General features: G+C 40.4%; 1 protein-coding gene across 6 annotated transcripts in view; it reads left to right on the forward strand.

The window, feature by feature from the left end:
• The window catches only part of GRIA1 (glutamate ionotropic receptor AMPA type subunit 1), a 322,677-nt gene that overhangs the window by 259,059 nt on the left and 43,158 nt on the right, over nucleotides 1-20,460 (forward strand). For all 6 annotated transcript variants that reach the window (XM_019028221.4, XM_004042863.5, XM_055389529.2 and 3 more), the window contains 2 exons: nucleotides 14,411-14,609; nucleotides 20,104-20,351. In XM_019028221.4, the coding sequence (XP_018883766.1) occupies nucleotides 14,411-14,609; nucleotides 20,104-20,351 (447 nt within the window). The remainder of the gene's footprint in view (nucleotides 1-14,410; nucleotides 14,610-20,103; nucleotides 20,352-20,460) is intronic.

Here is a 20,460-nt window from a genome sequence, read left to right on the forward strand (position 1 = left end):
GGAGTGCTGGAACACAGTGACCGGCAGCTGGGGCAATTAAAATGAATCACTCCAGCTCTGCCAGGGAAGAGCTGAGTGATTTGCAGCTGGTGACAAATGGGATGATTTGCCACTCAGACGCAGCATCTTGGATGAAGTGGCCTCATCAGTGGAATTGTTGCATTTGGCCAGCGCTAATTACCCTGGTCTAGGAACCTCCATGCCCAGTATCAAGTGAGCCTCTCTCTGAACACAGCTCAGCTCAGTAATTAGTCAAGATGGACTTTTTTCTCCCAGTAATTTAGAGACAGGCCATCTGAGCCTGTGCCTTTATGCCCGTTTTCATTCCTTTTTATAAATAGCCATTTGAAGAAGAGGACAAAGGGAAATAGGTTGCACTCAGTGACCTCTTGAGCTCAGTTGAATGAAGGCACACAGGAGGTGTCCCTTCTGTCCCCTTCCTCTTGGGGATGACACGATGTGTTTTTGAAATAAAGAAGAATGTCCATATCCAACTCCTTGTCAGAGATGTCCTAGAGGGGAGGCTGCTGGGATCAAGAGTTGATTGCTACTTAATAACTTTCCACTCCCTACACAGGCCCCAAGTGTCTGCTTTCCTGAAGGCCCCCTGCCTTAGTGTCTGCTCCCCCTGCCCCTATACCCAGGTTGCTGCTCCTCACACTGTGTGCATACCTCCATCCTGAAGGGCAGAGAGTAACTCTTCCAGCCACTTTGCTACCTGCTTTATTAGTATTTTTCTTTTTAATTCTTAAGAATACCTGTAAGATGAGTATAACCATTACTCCATTTTGTAAAGAACTAAGAACAGACCGGGCATGGTGGCTTATGCCTGTAATCCCAGCACTTTGAGAGGCTGAGGCAGCCGGATCACGAGGTCAGGAGATCGAGACCATCCTGGCCAAAGATGATGAAACCCCGTCTCTACTAAAAGTACAAAAAAATTAGCTAGGCGTGGTGGCGCACACCTGTAATCCCAGCTACTTGGGAGGCTGAGGCAGGAGAATCGCTTGAGCCTGGGAGGCAGAGGTTGCAGTGAGCCAAGATCACGCCACTGCACTCCAGCCTGGACAACAAGAGCGAGACTCTGTCAAAAAAAAAAAAAGAGAAGGAGAAGTAAGCACAAAGAGATGTAGCGATTTGCCCAAAGTCATACAACCAATAAGAAACAAGGCAGGATGCCCTTCAGCTTCATCTGAACCCTGAGCCCATTCTCTTGACAAACAATGACAGTGCCCTCTGCTTTCTCTCTAAGGATCACACAATAATAATTTTCAAACAAGTAATGGCAGTAGGTTTTCTGGGTGTTTGTGCAGAAGAACTAATAACTGGATAGATGGTTTTTAAAATATGTCAACTACTGTTGCATATTAGCCTAGATCAAAGGTCTCTGATATTCGCTGTAGAGATTGAGAGCAGGAGTCAGCAAACTATGGCCCCCAGGCCAAATCCAGCCTGCCGCCTGTTTTGGCATTCAAGTGTTACTGGAACACAGCCGTGCACTTGCGCTTACATATTGTCTATGGCTACTTTTCACTCTGCAACAGCAAAGATGAGTAGTGCAACAAAGACCATAAGACCCACAAGCCTGAAATATTCACTACCTGGACTTTGACAGAAAAAGTTTGCTGGCCTCTGTTTAAAAGCAACAAATCTAAACTGTGAGATTAGAAGCACACATTTAAAGGCCTAAAATGAATCCTAATCAATAACCAGAACAAGAAATGCCTAACTATCGGAAACCCAGAGAATGGTCCCATCAGATCCTTACTATCTTCCGTTAGCATCAAGTTGTGCCCTAAACGATACATATACTATTTTGTTAACAAAAGGAAAAAAGATCCTTTGCAAAAAGAGACAGCCTGCTTCCAGCACCTTACTCCCAGACCATGTCCGAATTCATTTACCCAGAAGGCGTGAACTGTCCATTGAGCATCTTTCCTCTCCCACAGCCCCTGCTCCTGTGGATCACTTAATGCTATCACTTGGATCTCAGCAGTCAGCCTGCCCCTTCCCATTTCTGTGGGCTCTGCAGTACTTTTCACCCATCATCATCATTGTTAATCAATAAATACCATAAACAATCATGATAGTAACACCTTAAATCAATACAGCTGAGTGATTATATTGTAATGGAAGAATGATAGTGGTTTAATGGGAATACAGAAGGGGTGGCTCAGAACTATGCTGGCAGAAGTTGGGGAAGTTTACAGAGGAGGTGAAATCTTACTCACCTCTTCTATTTTATATCTATCTCCTGGCATTCTCCCACCCCTGCACCTGTCTGCTTGGTGATCTCCCACTCCTACTTCAAAATCTAGCACAATATCTCCTCTTCTGGTAAATTTTCCTGACCTCTGCTAGCAGAGTAATTAGCAAGCCCTTCTGTGTTCCTTCCATGCTACTTTCTTACTTGTCATGTAACTAAGATAGTAGAATAATTATTGTCTATGATATTTACACAAGATGATGATGATGGCTTAACAGAGTGTTAAATATACTGTGAGCTAACAGTACTGTGCTGAGCACTTTGCAGAAAATCCATGGTGTCTAACATTAAATTATATGTTTTTTAATCAGTAGGCTCCACTGCCTTCCTATCTTCTCTATCAGACTGTGAGCCCATGGAAGGGAGAGACCATGGCGTATTCACTTTTATCTCCCCAGTGACCAGCAGTGTCTGCCATATAGGAAATGCTTGCAAAGTAAATGAATAAATAGTATGGTACTCACAATCCTAGAGATTCCTGTCTCCTGGTTCTTCAACCAAACACTAATCTATGTAATGCTATGAAGAGATTTTATAGAGGCAATTAAAATCTCAATCAGTTCGCTTTAAGACACAGAGATTATCTAGGTGGGTCTGGCCCAATCAGGTGAACTCTTAATAAGCAAGAAGTCATCTCCAGCTAGTGGAGGTTAGAGAGATTCAAAAAATGAGAAGGATTTGACACCCTATTGTGGGCTTAAAGATGGAGGAAGTCAAGTGATGAGAAATGCAGCAACCTCTAGAAGATGACAGCCAGCAAGGAAACAGTGACCTCAATCCTATAACCACAAGGAGATGAATTCTGCCAACAACCAGTGAGCTTGGAAGAGATAAGAACCACAGCTCCAGCTAATGCCTTGGCTTCAGCCTAGTGAGACCCTGAGCAGAGAATCTAGCCACCCTAAGACAGACCTCTAATCTACAGAACTGTGAGATAATACATGAATGTAGTTATAAGCTGCTGTGTTTGTGTCATTGTGTTATGCAACAATGGAATACAAATACAAGCAGGAATACAATACAACAATGGAATAAAAATCCAATTATATCAGATACTGGTGGTCAGACTGCTGACCAAAGATTCCACTGGGCTTTGAAGAAGTCAGTGCTGCTGAGATCCAACATCACAGGAGTCATGAGTTAAAGAAGTCCATGCCCACCCATAAATTAATCAGAATTAGGTGAGGGAGGTAGTGTCCTGCAGTAGCTAAAGTGCTGGATAAGAAATATGAAATCCCAGTTTCTAGTCCCAGCTCTGTCATTGCCTTACTGTGTGACTCTGGGCTAGTCATCTTAGGTCTCTGAATTACAGTTCTCTTATCTCCAAGATCAGAATATTCCTATGTCTCCCATCCATTTTACAGGGCTGTAAATAAGGTTGAAGTAAGATAATAGATTCAACAAGCCACATAAGTTATAGCCAATTCTGCAGGAAAAAAAAAAAAAATCCTCAAATACCCAGGGGGGTTTGGGAAAAGCCATGCCAAGTTGCAAGGCTAATAAAATTCAGGTGACTAGGCAGACAGACCTCCAAGGACTTCATATCACAGCTGTTTCTTCCCTGCCAAGAAAAGTGCTGCTTTGCCCTGTGGCTCCCTGGGAGGATAATCATCATCATAAAAAGTAATGCTTTGTGTTTCAACAGAACTTTTCCAAGTGCTTTCCCCTGTACCATTTTAATTCCAGCAGCTTGTATCAGTCAAAGGAAAGAAATGGACTAAGAGTCGTTCTAGTTTTGAAAGTGTTGGTTTCTCACAGTGAAGGAGGGTTAAGTCTCACCTATTATACAGAGCAGGAAGACAGAGGCCCAGCTAGGCAGGTGACTCACCAAGTTGTGGAGATGGTCAGTGAAAGAGAAAAGGCTCTCATTCCCAGCCCTGGCCTCTCTAATAATTCCAGCTCCCTGCGTTTAGTATGGAGCTGGGAAAATGTAACTTTCCTGGATAGAGGCCCAGCTTCACCTGAGCCAGTTCCAAATTGAAGGTAGGGAGGATTGCCTTGCCCTCAAGTTCCTATCTGGTGAATCACATGCAAATGAAGCATTGGGATTAAGTCACACTTTGAACTTCTTCCCCTAGCTCTCCAGTTATTCCAAAAATGACAGTTGCTGGCTATTAAGCAGCAAACTCTTTCTTTGGTATCGTCATTCAGTAGGCGGGGATGTAGGGACTATCGTTCAAGGTAGGCTGCTATAAACAACAACAAAAAAAAAAAGAAAAAGAAAAATGTCAATTAAAAGAGAACAGGGAAGAAGGAGTCTTAGGTGTGTGGAACTTTTGTGGGAAGGCTTTGGGCTTCACTAGATGATCCTGAACTTGGGATAGCTTCGCTGGGTTCTTCAGTTTAGGGATGTTAGAAAAGGAAGCAGCCATCCTGAATACTTGGTTTGATGCCATGACTCCAGACACTTTGGACCGTAAGCAGTTTTGGATTCTCCTGAGCCTGACAATTCTTCCCACTGTCCAAAATCCAATGTGCATGGAGATGCCAGGTTATAAGACAGACTATTTATGCATTCATTTACTAATGAGGGCCTACTCCATGCTGAGCACTGGAGATACAATGCTACACCAAAGAACTAAAAGATTCCTTTGCTTTCATGGAGCTTATGGTGTAGGGGAAAAAAGACAATAGAAGAGGCAAACAGACGCCATAGTTCTGCTGCTATGAGAGCTACATGAGGCTCTGAGTCTTACGGCTGAATACTAAAAATGTAATGATTAGGATGAGGCCTGAAGGATGAATAGGGGCTGATGCATTGATCAGGGGAAAGAGAAGCATGTGATAAGGATGGGAGTCTTTTGAATATGAGGGGCCAAACAAAGGGCAGTATGACCAGAGTACAGCAAGTATGTTGCTGGGTGACAATGGAGAGTGAGCCAGGGGCCAGACCACACAAGGCCTCGAGGCTCAGCAGAGTTTGAATTTATTCCAAGTGTTAAGAGAAAAGCTTTGGTGAGTTTTAAGCAGAAAAGCAACATGGTGCAATTAATATGTTTCAAAAGATCACTCTGGCTACCTTGTACAGGTGGCCTTGTACAGCTGGGCAGTAGGGGCATAGAGGACTGGATGGAGGCAAGAAGTCCAGTTCACTCTCAAGTGACATCAACAAGATGGCAGAGCCAGGCACAGTGGCACATGCCTGTACTCCTAGCTACTTCGAAGGCTGAGGCAGGGGGATTACTTGAGCACAGGAGTTCTGGGCTGTAGTGTGTTATGCCAATCAGGTGTCCACACTAAATTTGGAATCAATATAGTGACGTCCCAGGAGCAGGGGACCACGAGGTTGCCTAAGGAGGGGTGAACTGGCCAAGATTGGAGTTGGAGCAGGTCAAAACTCTGATGCTGATCAGTCATGGGATCGTGCCTGTAAATAGCAACTGCACTCCAGCCTGGGCAACATAGCGAGATACTGTCTCTAAAAAATAATACATAAAACAAGATGGCAGAATAGGAGATAACCTGCTCATATCCCCCTAACAACAATAAGAATTCTGCAGCCATCCACAGGAAAAAAGTCTCTCTGCAGGAGCCTTGAGATTCAGGTAGGAGGTTATAAAACACTGGCAGAGCCCAAGACCTAAGAAGGCTGTTTTAAGAGTGTAGAACAGCACCCAGGTAGCAAACTTGAGCATGCTCTTAGGTTCAAATCTGTAAACAACTTTGTTCCTCAAAGGGCTTGGCTTCAGCCCTATTTGGCTTTGAGCCTGCAACCAAAACCATCTGTCAATGGGTCCAGGAGAAATCATGCACCTTCGTGCCTCTGCAGAAAGTTTTGTCTGCCTGCTGACACTGGTCTTGCCAGCGGATCTGAAAGTTATCTGGCAGTTTGGCTCCAGCCCCCCGACAGCTGCAGGCCCAGCTTATTAAAGCTTGCACAAGGACCCAGAGGGAAACTCACTCATACCTCACAGACCAGGAATTGCCTGTCCATAGGAACCTCTGTGATGGCCAAGAAGATTCCATCCCACAGCAGATCCAGAGGGGGCCCAGTCTCAGCTTTCACCCCTCTTGCTACAGTTGGGAAACTCCCCCACCCATGCAGGAAATTAGTTGGGAAGTACACACATCTGGGCTACTGGGGTGAGCTCACCAGCATCTGTGCCACAGTGGATCCTGAGGGGGCCCAGTCTTGGCTTTAGTTCCACTTAAACTGCAGTAAGAGAACTGCCCTGGCCATACAGGAAACTGCTGGGAAGCACACATGTCTGGAACACTGTAGGCAGGGTTGCCAACATCTGTTCCACAGCTCCTCTCACTATAGCCAGGAAATTGTCCCACTTATGCAGGGATCTGTCAAAAAACACAAAGCCATATGGACCAGTGAGACAGGCGTCTGAACTCAGGTTCCTACCCATCTTTCCCATACAGCTCCAGTACCCTCCTTGACTCTTCTCTAGGTCCAACCAAGCTGGAGTACCATCCCAACCTCTAAGCCTTCACAAGACTTACAGAGAACCCTAGATTAGGATACCCTCTAGTGTTGAAATAGCTGCAGCAGTCACAGACTCTGACAACAGGTTAGATTGCACAGATTTCTGGACAGGCCAACTGAAGGATGAGCACAAACAAAGCCAGATTGCAAAGACTAGAATAAATATCTAATTCTTCAATGTAAAGAGATTGACATACATCCACAAGCATTAAGAACAATCTTGGAAGTATGACCTCACCTAATGGACAAAACATGACACCAATGAGGGACCCTAAAGAGATGGAAATATATGATCTGTTGGACAAGTGATTCAAAATAGCTGTGTTAAGGAAGCTCAGTGAATTTTAAGAAAACATAGAGAAAAAATTCAGCAATTTAACAGAGAGATTGCAACAACAAAAAAATCTGGAACTGAAAAATACAAATGAATGAATTTTTTTTAAATGCAATAGAAAGCATAAACAGCAGAAGTTAATAAAGCAGAAGAAGGAATCAAGAGCTTGAAAACAGGCTCCTTGAAAATACAGCCAAAGGAGAAAATAGGAAAAAAGAATGAAATAGAACAAAGAAAGCTTATAGAATCTATGGAATAGCATCAAAAGAGCAAATATTTGGGTCATTGAAGTTCAAGAGGGAGAAGAAAAACACAAAAGGGTACATGGCTTATGCAAAGAAATAACAGAGACCTATCCAAACCTAAAGAAAGATATAATTATCCAGGTAGAGGAAGGTCAAAAGTCACCAATAGATTCAACCCAAATAAGACTATCTCAGACATGTTGTAATCAAATTTTCAAAGGTCAAGGACAAAGAGAATTCTAAAAGCAGCAAGAGAAAAGAAGCAAATAACATGTAAGAATCCCAACACACCTGGCAACAGACTTCTCAGCAAAAACTTTGCAGACCAGGAGGAAGTACTCTTGGTGATATATTAGGAGTACTGAAGGAAAAGATAAAAACTTGCTAACCAATAAGCCTGTACCCAGAAAAGCTATTTGTCAGAATTGAAGGAGACATAAAGACTTTCCTGGACAAATGAAAGACCCAGAAATTCATCACCATCAGACAGTCTTACTAGAAATCTTAAAGAGAGTTTTTCAAATGGGAAGAAAAGGACACTATGTGTAACAATAAAACATCTGAAGTTATAAAACTCACTGGTAAAAGCAAATATACAGACATTCACAATATTCTAATATTATAATCATGGTGTGTAAATCACTTACATTATTAGTACAAAGACTGAAAGACAAAACTATGAAAAATAACAATAACTACAATAATATATTAAGAGATAGAGCTATTGAATGTTTATTGTAAGCCTCATGGTAGCCACAAAGCAAGGATTTCTAATAGTTAAACAGAAAATAAAAGCATACTACTAGTGAAAATCTCTTAATCACAAAGAAAAACAGCAAGAAAGAACAGAATAAAGAATCTGTTTTTTGAAACTAGAAAACATGTAACAAAATGGCAGTGGTAAGCCCTGACTGAATTACCTGAAATGTAATTGCTTAAATTATCTAATTAAAAGACATAGCGTGGCTGAATTAATAAAAATAAATAAGACCCAATTATATGCCACTCACAAGAGGGTCACTTCACCTATAAGAGAACACATAGTCTGAAAGAAAAAGGAGGGAACAAGATATTCCATGTAAATTAAAACAAAAAAATGGAGCAGGAGTAGTCACACTTATATCAGAAAAAAATACATTTTCAGGAAAAAAATTATAACAAAAAAGACAAAGAAGGCAATTATATAATGGTAAAGGAGTCAAATACAGCAAGAGAATATAATAATTATAAATATATATTCAACCAGCATCAGAGCAGTTAAATATGTAAAGCAAATATTAATAGACTTAAAGAGAACTATACTCTGCAATAAAATAATAGGAGAAACTTCAACACTTTCCACAATAGAGAGATCATCCAGACGATAATCAAAGAAACACCAGACTAGTTGTTTCTAGATGCACTCTGGACCAAATGGACCTAACATACCTTATAGAACATTCCATTCAAGAGTTGTAGGATATACGTTCTTTGCAACAGAACATAGAACAGTCTACAGCATATATCACATAGAAAACAAGTATATCACATACACATATCACAATACAAAACAAGTATTAACAAATTTTTAAAAATCAAAATTATGTTAAGTATCTTTTATAACCACAGTGCAATAAAACTAGCAATCAATAACAAGAGGAACTTTGGAAACCATACAGAATTACAGAAATTAAACAACATTCTCCTGAACAACCAATGAATCAATGAGGACATTTTTTAAAAATTTTAAAATTTCATGAGACAAATGAAAATGAAAACATGACATATGAAAACCTATGAGATACAGCAAGAGGAAAGTTTATAGAAATAAATACCTATGTCAAAAAAGTAGAAAGATATTAACAACCTAGCATTGAACTTCAAAGACCAAAAAAAAAAAAACAGAATAAACTAAATCTCAAATTTACAAAAGGAAATAAATCATAAAGACCAGAACAGAAATAAATAAAATAGGGGCTAAAAACAACACAAAAGCTCAAAAAGAGTTGCTTTTTAGAAAGATAAAACTGACGAATCTTTAGCAAGACTGAGAAAATAAGAGAAATGACTCAAATAAATAAAATTATAAATGAAAAAGGAGACGTTAAAATTGATACCACAGAAATATAAAGGATCATAAGAGACTGTTGTGATAACTATACACAACAAATTGTAAAACCTAGAAAAAAATAAGTTCTTAGACACATGCAACCTATCAAAATTGAATTAAGAAGAAATAGAAAACCTGAAAAGACCAATAACAAGCAAGGAGATTGAATCAGTAATAAAAAGTCTCCCATCATAGAAAACCCAGGACTGACGGCTTCACTGCCAAATTCTACCAAATATTTAAAGAAGAACTAATTTAATTATTCTCAAACTATTCCAAAAAAATTGAAAGGGAGGAAATTGTTCCAAACTCATTCTTTGAAGCCAGAATTACCCTAATCCCAAAACCAGACACAACAAAAAAGAAAACTACAGGCTAATATCCCTGATAAACATAGATGCAATAATCCTCCACAAAATACTAGCAAACCAAATTCAACAGCACATTAAAAAGATCATGCACCATAATCAAGTAGGATTCAGCCCAGGGATGCAAGAATGATTCAATATATTCAAATCAATAAACATGATACATCCCATTAATAGAATCAAGAACACAAATTAGATGATCATTTCAATATATACAGAAAAAGCATTTAATAAAATTCAGCAAACTTTTATGATGAAAACCCTCAACAAATTAACTATAGAAAGAAAATACCTCCACACAATAAAGGCCATATATGAGAAACACAGCTAACATCATATTGAATAGGGAAAAGTTGAAAGCTTTTCCCCTAAGATATAGAACTAGACGAGGATGGCCACTGTCCCCACTTCTATTCAACGTTGTACTGGAAGTCCTAGCCTGAGCAATCAGGCAAGAGAAAAAAATAAAGAACATTCAAATTGAAAAAGAAGAAGTCAGATTGTCCCTGTTTGCAGATGACATGATCTTCTCTATAGAAAACCCTAGAAACCCTCCAAAAAGCTAATAGAAATTCAACAAAGTTGCAGGGTATAAAATCAAAATACAAAATTAATAGTATTTTTATAGTCTAACAGAAAAATACCTGAAAAATAAATCAAGAAAGCAATTCCATTTACATAGCTCCAAAAAACACATCTAGGAGTAAATTTAACCGAGGAGATAAAATATTTCTGTGGTAAAAACTATAAAACATTGATGAAAGAAATTTAAGAGGACACAAGCAAATGGAAAGATATCCATTATTCATAATTGAAAGAATTAATATTGTTAAAATATCCATATCACCCAAAGCAATCTACAGATTCAATGCAATCCCTATCATAATGTCAACAACCTTCTTCACAAAAATAGAAAAATAATCCTAAAATTTGTATGAAACAACAAAAGACCCTGAAGAACCAAGGCAATCTTGAACAAAAAGAACAAAGCTAGAAGCACCACACTACCTGACTTCAAAATAGTCTACAAAGCTATAGTAACCAAAACAGCATGGTACTGGCATTAAAACAAACACAGCACACAGACTAATGGAACAAAATAGACAACCCAGAAATTAATCTACACATTTACAGCCAACTGATTTTCAACAAAGGTGTCAAAAACATGCAATGGGGAAGGGATAGTCTCTTCAATAAATGGTGCTGGGAAAATTGGATATCTACATGCAGAATTAGACTAGATCCCTATCTCTCACTAGGTACCAAAATCACCTCAAAATGGATGAAAGACACAAATGTAAGATTCAAAACTATGAAAGTACAAGATAAAAACAGGGGAAACGTTTCATGATAGTGGTCTGGGCAAGGATTTTTTAAACAGAACCTCAAAATCCCAGACAACAAAAGCAAAAATAGACAAATGGATTGCATCAAACTAAAAAGCTTCAGCATGGCAAAAGAAGCAATCAACAGGGTGAAGAAACAAGCTACAGAATAGGGTAGAAATATTTGCAAGCTATGTATCTTACAAGAGGTTAATATTCAAAATATATAAGGACTCAATAGCAAAAATGCAAATAAGTCGACTAAAAATGGGCAAAAAACCTGCATAGACTTTTCTCAAAAAACAAGTATACAGATGGCCAACAGAGTGTATGAAAAAGTGCTCCACATCACTAATCATCAGGGAAATACAAATCAAAACCACAGTGAGATATCACCTCACCCTTGTTAGAATGGCTATTATGAAGTAGACAAAAAATAACAAATGCTAGCAAGGGTGTGAGGAAGGGGAACTCTTATATGCCGCTGGTGGGAATATAAATAGTGCAGCCATCATGGACAGCATTATGGAGGTTCCTCAAAAAATTAAGAATAAAACTACCATATGATTCAACAATATCACCATTGAGTAAATATACAAAGGAAATTAAATCAGTACATCAAAGAGATATCTGGCACTTTCATGTTTATTGCAGCACTATTCACAGTAACCAAAATATGGAATCAACTTACGTGCCCATCAACAGATGAACAGATTTTTTAAAAAGTGGTATGTACTCAATGAAATAGTATTCAGCCATAAAAAAGAATGAAATCCTGTCATTTGCAACAACATGGATGGACCTAGAATACATTATGTTAAGTGAAATAAGCCAAGCACATAAAGACAAACACCACATGATCTCACTTACATGTGGAATCTAAAAAAATTGATCTCATAGCAGTACAGAGTAAAACAGTGGTTCCAGAGGCTGGGGAAGTGAGGGGGAGGGGTGATGGGACGAGATTTGTGAACAGGTGCAAAGGCACAGTTAGATGGAAGGAATAAGTTCTTGTGTTCTATTGCACGGTAGGGTGACTATATTTAACAATAATGTATATTTCAAAATAGCTCAAAGATAATATTTTGAATGTTCTCACCACAAATGATAAATGTTTGAGGTGATGTACATGCTAATTACTCTGAATTGATCATTATATAATGTATACATATATCAAAACATCACATTCCACCCCATAAATATCTACAATTTTTATGTGTCAGTTGAAAACAAAATAAAATTTTAAAAAGGAAAGAGGTACAGTTTAGAGGCCATTGTGGTCATCCAGAGTTGGGAAAGCTGCTGCCGCTTCAAATGACCTCAACACTTGTATCTGCCACCTACTAAGATGAAAAGAGCACTGGGATAGTTCTATGTGAAGACTGGTATGATTTTCAGACCTGTTGTGCACTGGTTCTGGGGCGCTAGGGGAGTGATTTTGCCCCTTTGTAACTATCTTGCTTGACTGCTTAATGGAATTCGTATATCCTGGTCTACCTACTTATGATTTTAAATCACACAATCTCATAAATGGAAAAGTGTAAAAGGAAGCAACTGGTCCCTAACCCCATGTGAACCTTGACCCCTTCTCTGTCCTCCTTAGAGTTTCATTCCCAGCACTTGGTGTCCTGGGGGACCAAGAGTCACCACCAAGTATATCTCTTAAATGGTTCACTACTTGAACACCTTCAGAAATGGAGAAACACTCTCACTCTCAGGATAGCCATCTCAATGTTGGACACCCTACCCATCAAAAATATCTTCCTCATATTTAAGTAGTATTTGTTTTCCTGAAACTTCTACAAAGTTCTCCTAAATCAGGTCACATAGTACAAGCCTCATGCCAACTCTTCAGTGAACATGTCTCTTCAAGTCTCTTCATCAGGTTAAATGTTCCTTGTTCCTGCAACTGCTCCTCATGCGACATAGCTTTGCTCCACTCTCCTGGTCTCATCCATTCCAACAAGTGTTCCTCTCTTTTATTTTCCCCTCCGTGTGAAACGCCTAGGAGCATTCTTTTCCACATAGCAAGCAATGACATGTATTTGTTGGATTTCTTGGAGTAAACCCTGTCTGCCTAGAGTGAAAAGGGATCTCCAAGAAATCAAGGTAAAGTGAAGTGTCAAGGGATGTAGGAATAACACATATAAGGTCGACACAGATAAGGGTTTTGCAAGCAGTGTGGAACAACAGAGCAAGCCAACAGGCCTGCGTACTGCTGTCCCGAGGCACAGTAGACTCTTGGGTTTCTTGGTAAAACTCATGGGTTGCATTGGTGATTTCTCTGATTGTTAAATATAGGGTTTCAATTAAACACTGTCACCTATTGAAGGCTCTGAGCTTGAGGCTGTCAGAGCACTTGTCAGAATGGGCTTAAAGGTACAGGGGCTCCAGAATAACACTTCCTTGATAAATTGAACAGGATGGAAAGAGAAATGAAATGCAAATAACTTTACCACCATAGGATTCATTATGATATGATGCCCTAACTGCTTACCACATAAAATCACCACAAGTCACATGCAAATCATCTTGTAATATCTTGGGAAGCCCTGGACTTGGAAGTATCCTATCAGATCAGAGAGATAACAGTGGAACTCTCAGCTGGTTATGTTTCTCTTCATTGTTTGGGAGATAAGAGAGGGGAATAGCAATCTGAAAAGTTCAAAGATAAATTTCTCACCTCATAATTGATTATCATATTTGCCTTTTTTTATCTTTTTATTTCAACCAAATTATCTTCCTTGGGTGAGTGGGGGAAAGAATTGTGTCTGCACACAATGGTGGCATTCCCCACAATGGTTGGACTATGACTATTCTGATTCTATTTCCAATGTATTCTTCCTTCCTTTCCTTCTAGTCCACTATTTTGGTGGCCTTTGCCAGCCAGGAGAGCAATAATAAGGCAGTCTGAAAACATGTCTAAACCAATCAAATGTTTGCATCATGTGTATAAATGCATTTGCATTCATACATGTTTGCACAAAACATTTGCTGTGTATGTAATTGCTTATACATATTTGTGATTTTTGTGGGCAAGTGTTGACATATCTGTGTCTTTGTCATCATGTGTCTTGCTGTTATATATGTGTAAAAGGGAGTGTGAATACGTGCATGTGGGCTTTATCACCCCTGAAGGACAGCAACCCCACAGATCCATGTCCGTAATAAGGAACAAAATATGGAGTCTCTCTAACATTTGAATTCTCACATCTTGCTGACAGATGAGAAGGGTGCAATAGGGCCTGACCGCTCTGCTGCCAAGCCCCAGACCCGTGCTCAGTCCCTCCCCAGAGCTTTCCACAGTTGATGTCCATGCTGCTGATGTCTCTTCCCTTTGGCCTGCAGGTCCCTGTCTGGTCGCATCGTTGGTGGCGTCTGGTGGTTCTTCACCTTAATCATCATCTCCTCATATACAGCCAATCTGGCCGCCTTCCTGACCGTGGAGAGGATGGTGTCTCCCATTGAGAGTGCGGAGGACCTAGCGAAGCAGACAGAAATTGCCTACGGGACGCTGGAAGCAGGATCTACTAAGGAGTTCTTCAGGGTAGGGACATCCTTTGTCCCAAGGCACTTTCACAAAAGGGAACCACAACTGTCATTAAAATGTCCTTCTCATTATATAGCCTGAGATAACAGGCAGCCAGAGCAAGTGCTTAACTGACTGTAAGTCAGGGAAACTCAGGACATTTCTAAGCTTTCTACCACCCCCCTGAGAAATCTACATTTCTACATTTGTAGAAGCTTCAAAGCTCCTGCGTTGATTTGGATCCCTTGCCTATATCAGTCTGTGCTAATGCTCTGAGGGCTGCAAAAGACATCAAATGCAATTTCCTCTCTGTTCTCACAGAAACCTTATAGTCTAGTTAGTAATCAATTAGGAACAGCTTACGGACAACAGCTGGACCTGATGCTCTTTGTGTCCCCTCCTATCTCATAGAAGGAGCTCAGTGAATGTTTGTTGACTTGATGAATAAGAGGATAGTATATGGGGAAAAAAAACTGGAAAAAGTGATCTATTAAATGGTGCCAGGAGAGAGAGAAAATGTGAAGTGGGAGTGGAGGTGGTGAGATGTGTTTTGGCAGGAGACAGTGAGCGGAAGTAAAGGAGCAGAGAGCTTAGGAGCACAGCCTTCAAGTTCAGCAGATGGAGGCCCAGAACCTGGCTCCATCCCTTACTTGTTCTGTGCACTTAGCCTCTGTGACACCATTTCCATTCATCCATGTAATGAGGAGAACAATGTCTATATCAGAGCTTAACAAGACTAAAAGAGATAGGGTATCTAAAATTAGAGGCAAAACAAGGAACAATCAATGGAGGTTCCATATACCATTAGGACTTCAAGGAAATGCAAACCTTTGGGAGTCATTCTGAAGAATGGGTAGAGACTAAAGCCATACAGGGTAGACGTGTAAACATTTATAGATATCACAAAGCCAGGCCAGACCTGAGTAGGCTAAGTACAACCTAGACAAAAGGAACAACTTGGACAGACGCCCAGAAGCAGGAAAACCTGTGGTTTCCCTGGACTTTAGGGATGTTTATCCCAGGAGTTGAAGAAACAGTATATGGAACTACCATCTATGGATCAAATAAGAATAAGAAACATTTGCTACCGCCTACATATGAACCAGGTCCTGTGCTAAGCACACCCTACACAAATTATCTCATTTAATCCTCTCACTAAAGGTGAGTTAGAGATTGTCCCTATTTTATAGCTCAGAGGTAGGATAGGTCCCCATTTTATAGATCAGAAAATTAAAAGAATCACCTAAGATCACACAGCTAATTAGTAGCAGAAGGAGCAGAGACAGCAGGCTGCCATATTGCCTCAGGCAAAAGAGAAGGGATCCTGTACAGACTCACCTAGTTATCTCACTACAACTTCTTGGAGCAAACTCCAGGCCCCGAACAAACCACTGTGGGAGATGCTGCAGGTTCTTGACCATGGGCTTTGTATTCTGTATGACAGACAGGAAAGGGAACAAAGCCTTAAGCATCATTGATCCTAACTCCAAAGCTAAAATCATCAATTTTCAATGTGTCAGAGCAAGAAGGTGCCTTAGAGGTCACCTAGTCAGAGGCTGTCATTTTAGAGAGAGGCATTACTTGCTTAAGCTCACCCAGCCAATTAATAAAAAAGCCACTTACAATCTCATTACAATTCCCTGACATTTTTAGCCTGCAACAAAAGTGTGAAGAAGGTGCCTGTTTCTACTTGTCCATAAAGCCTGTCCTATGCCCCAACCCCTGCTAATGCAGTTAGGGAACCATCTAATTCACTTGACAATGCTCTCATCCTTATAGCATAGACAACATGCACCAGTCCTCAAAGTACTTTTGCATCTATGGTTTCATTTTTGTTTCACCTGTGACCTCAGGCAGAAGAGGAATTTGTGGCAGCCACTTTGCGGATAAGAAATTAAAACTTGGGAAATTCTTTCGATGCAAGTGTCAGGGGTGGGTACCAAATCTGAGTTTTCTTGTTCCAATCCAAGTATTCCTGTCACTGAACCACATGGTCTTAATGTGGTGGTGTCATTAAACTGACAAACATTTTTAAAAAGATCACTCAGGATGACAGCTGGGCTTGTGGACACATCTAGTCTAACTGTACCATTTTATAGTTGGGAAAACTGAGGCCCAGAGAAGAAAATGGTCATGCCCTACCTAATGAGAGGCACAGCTGGGATTTAAAATTTCAAAAGTCTTTGTTAATCACTACGTCAATTGACATATTACTGCCTCTTGTCCACAGCACAAAGTTAAGAACCTGGAACCAGGGCAGTGCATATTCTACAAGTTCTGTGCCCAGGCCTACTACATTGGTGACAAATTGGTTGTAGTCCATGTACTTACTTTGACAGGTCAGTAGTGGTTGCCTAGAGATTCTGAGGTCACATCTGGGCTTGATGTGAAAGGATTCTTTGATTGATATCAGTGTCTCTCATGTATACAGGAAGGGAAACTGGTACCAAGAAAGCCAGGTATGAGGCATTCCTACCCTAAAGTAAAACCTGAAAAAAAAAAGGCATAATTATTAGTAGTCATTGCACTACTTATAGAATGCCTTCTTGTGCCAGGCACTGGGTTATGCCTGTGTTCTCATATAATCTCCACGGCAACACTGTGAAGTGCACAGTATTATTACTATTTTCAGAAGAGGAACACTGAAGCTCAGAAAGGTTATGCTACTTGCCCAACGTCTTTCAGCTAATAAGATATAAAGCCTAAAATGAGGGAGGCAGCTGGTTGTAGTGGAAAGGCACAATGTGTGCAATCAGGAGGTCAGGGACTCTTGGCTCTGCCACTAACAAACTGCATGACATTTGACAGTTTATTGCCACATCATGGGCCTCAGTTTATTTACCTGTAAAAGGAGAGTACTGCCAAGATATGTCCCATGCATAAGCCTTTCCATCTCTGTGACTCTGACCTTGGATAATTATCCCACCAGGAGTTTGGTGGGTGGGGAGATAAGGTTACCTACCACCCCCACAAGGCAAAAGGAGGGAATAGTGAGACAAGAATTCTTCTACTCCAGTCTCTGAAAAAGCTGGCTTCTTGTCCCCATGACAGCCCAGAGCTTCTTGGCAGCCCCAGCCCAGAGATGCTTAATCCTCTATCGACAGTTTAATTAAGATGTATGAAGAGTCATGGGAGCTGCGGATGATAGGAGAGATCCAAGAACAAATACCCTGAGTACGCTTCCAATCTTCCCTGCCACTCATGCTACCTTCACATTCCTGGAGATTAGATTTTCCTGATAGTTCATCCCAAGTGTCTGTGTGCACAGCCTTAACATTTGGGGCACTGGGGTGAGGCTGAGAGGACATATTAATTTTCTGCATACTGTTGCCCAGAAGGCTCCTCAGCTCTGCCTGTCAACAGCCCAGTTCCCTGCTGTGTCCATACTGTCAGGTCAAATTGCATCTTGCAATTGCCCTGCTGTGTGTTTTGTTGATTTGTGCCTGGAAGATTATCTGCAAATCTGGTCACAGCTGAATTTATACATTTTCCTGTTTCCTGTGAGAGAATATTAAATACATTGGCAGACCTTATGATTAGTTCTGGGTATTTCCTCCCCTAACCTTGGAATCTTCCCTCCCTTTTCTCCCTTCTTTCTTCTTCTTTCTCACATTGACATTGTTGCTTGAATGATGTATCTTCAGGTAAAGAATCAGATACTTCAAGCTAGCCAGGGACTTAAAGATTATAATGCCCAAACTCCCTATGGAATGGATGGGGAAACTAAGGCCCAAAGAGAAGGGACTCTCCATAAACAAACCCATGAGTGAGAAGTAGAACTAAGACTGATATCCAGGGCTCCTCACAGCCAGTCCAGTGTCCTTTCCAGATTGTAAACCGGACTGTAAAAAGAGTGATATAGTTTATCTAATTATAGGCTATTAAAACTGAAGTTTTAATAGCAACTATTTCCATTACTTTTCCCTCAAGATCTATGATTTTCCTGGGCCCCGAATGTCTTTATTGATCAGCTGATTCAAATGACAATTGTAGATCAATATCTTACCAACACTTGACGTGCACTAATATCAAGGAAATAAACCTGATACTTGTATACAGAAAAAAGTGGTATGCTGCATGTATAATGATAATTTTATATTAAATAAATCTGAAATCTATATATTAACAACTGAATTATATAGAATATATGACTCTAGCAACAACTATTTTTAAAAAGTAGTCCGTTACATGTATTTAACACTTGTCCATTTAGAAAACATTTGTAATAGCCAGACTTTCGTATCCCTAAAATACATCTACCCTTTGGGAAAAGGTCACCGTTTAGAAACAGTATGCTAGATGAGAAGTTTGATCATGGTCCTGGATCATGGGCCCTGGCTAAGGGCCTACCATGTGCAAGGTACTCAATTAGACCCTGTGACGGACCCACAGGAGGGAAGACATTCCCTCAGGTAGCTTCCACATACTTGAGACCTACATACAAGGAGAGATGACTTGCAGTCTTTGCAGTCTAGCCTGGCCATCCAGTGAGTGCACCAGGCAGTGTGTCTCATAGGAGTATCAGCCCTCACAATACTGTTTCTCAAAGTGAGGACCATACAGGCCATACAGATCAGAATCACCTGTTGGGGACAATTCCTAAAAAAGATGTATTCTAGGTCCCACCTCAGAATTGCTGAATCAGAATCTCTAGATTTAGAGCTAGGGAATATGCATTTTTACAATCGACGTACATGATAATGGTGCCTACTAGAGTCTAAAAACCATTGCCTTTGGAACTGAGGTGGACTCCAAATACATAGGATTTATTCTGTTCTATGAAACAAGGATTTGGTTAGACAGAACCAGCATCTCAAGTGGAAAAAACAGTCCAAGCAAAGTCCTGAAGGGGAGAAGGCCCAAGGTGAGTTTAGGGGGAAATACGGAAGGCAGGTGGGCCATATTTGGAAGGTTTTTAAATGTAAGCAGATGACAATATTTGGTCCCAAGTTATCAGCTTTATTAGACAACAATATATTTGATTGGTGCAAAAGTAATTGAGGTTTTTTGCCATCAAAAGTAATGACAAAAAACCTCAATTACTTTTCATCAACCTAATACATTCTGAGGACAGGTCTACCCATGATCCAGAAATTCTTCAGTGTTTTCTTCCAATAATGAAATCAGATTCCACTGATATTCAGCTTTCTATTTCTTCTGGTTAGTATAAATATGGCCTTATTGAACAATAGATAGGTCCTTTAATGTATTTAAAAGTCAGGCAGGGCCCCAGTTTCTTAATTCTTCCCTTGTTTAGGAGGAATATAATTACTCAGAAGTAATTAAAAGATCTGAGCTATTCTGTTCATTCTGAATTTGCAAGATATTTGTACTTTGGAACCTACTGGTACTAATTAGAGCCTCTTATTTTGCAATCACTCATAATTTGTTTCTTCCTGAGCTAATCTCGCTCATGAATGTGTGATCAAGCTACACTCAGCTCTTCATTAATGTGTGCACCGACCCCAATTCCAAGCGCACTTAATTCCAGCTTTGTTTCTGTCCCTACCAGAGGTCTAAAATTGCTGTGTTTGAGAAGATGTGGACATACATGAAGTCAGCAGAGCCATCAGTTTTTGTGCGGACCACAGAGGAGGGGATGATTCGAGTGAGGAAATCCAAAGGCAAATATGCCTACCTCCTGGAGTCCACCATGAATGAGTACATTGAGCAGCGGAAACCCTGTGACACCATGAAGGTGGGAGGTAACTTGGATTCCAAAGGCTATGGCATTGCGACACCCAAGGGGTCTGCCCTGAGGTAAGTAGCCAAGATTTGCTTCCTTGGTACTCCCTCTCCCCTCCCTATCTCAGGAATGAAGCTTCTGTGTCTGCTACAAGCCTCCAATGCCACAATGCAAGCTGTTGAG

This window comes from Gorilla gorilla, chromosome 4 (assembly GCF_029281585.2).
Source record: "Gorilla gorilla gorilla isolate KB3781 chromosome 4, NHGRI_mGorGor1-v2.1_pri, whole genome shotgun sequence".
Taxonomy (NCBI): Eukaryota; Metazoa; Chordata; class Mammalia; order Primates; family Hominidae; genus Gorilla; species Gorilla gorilla.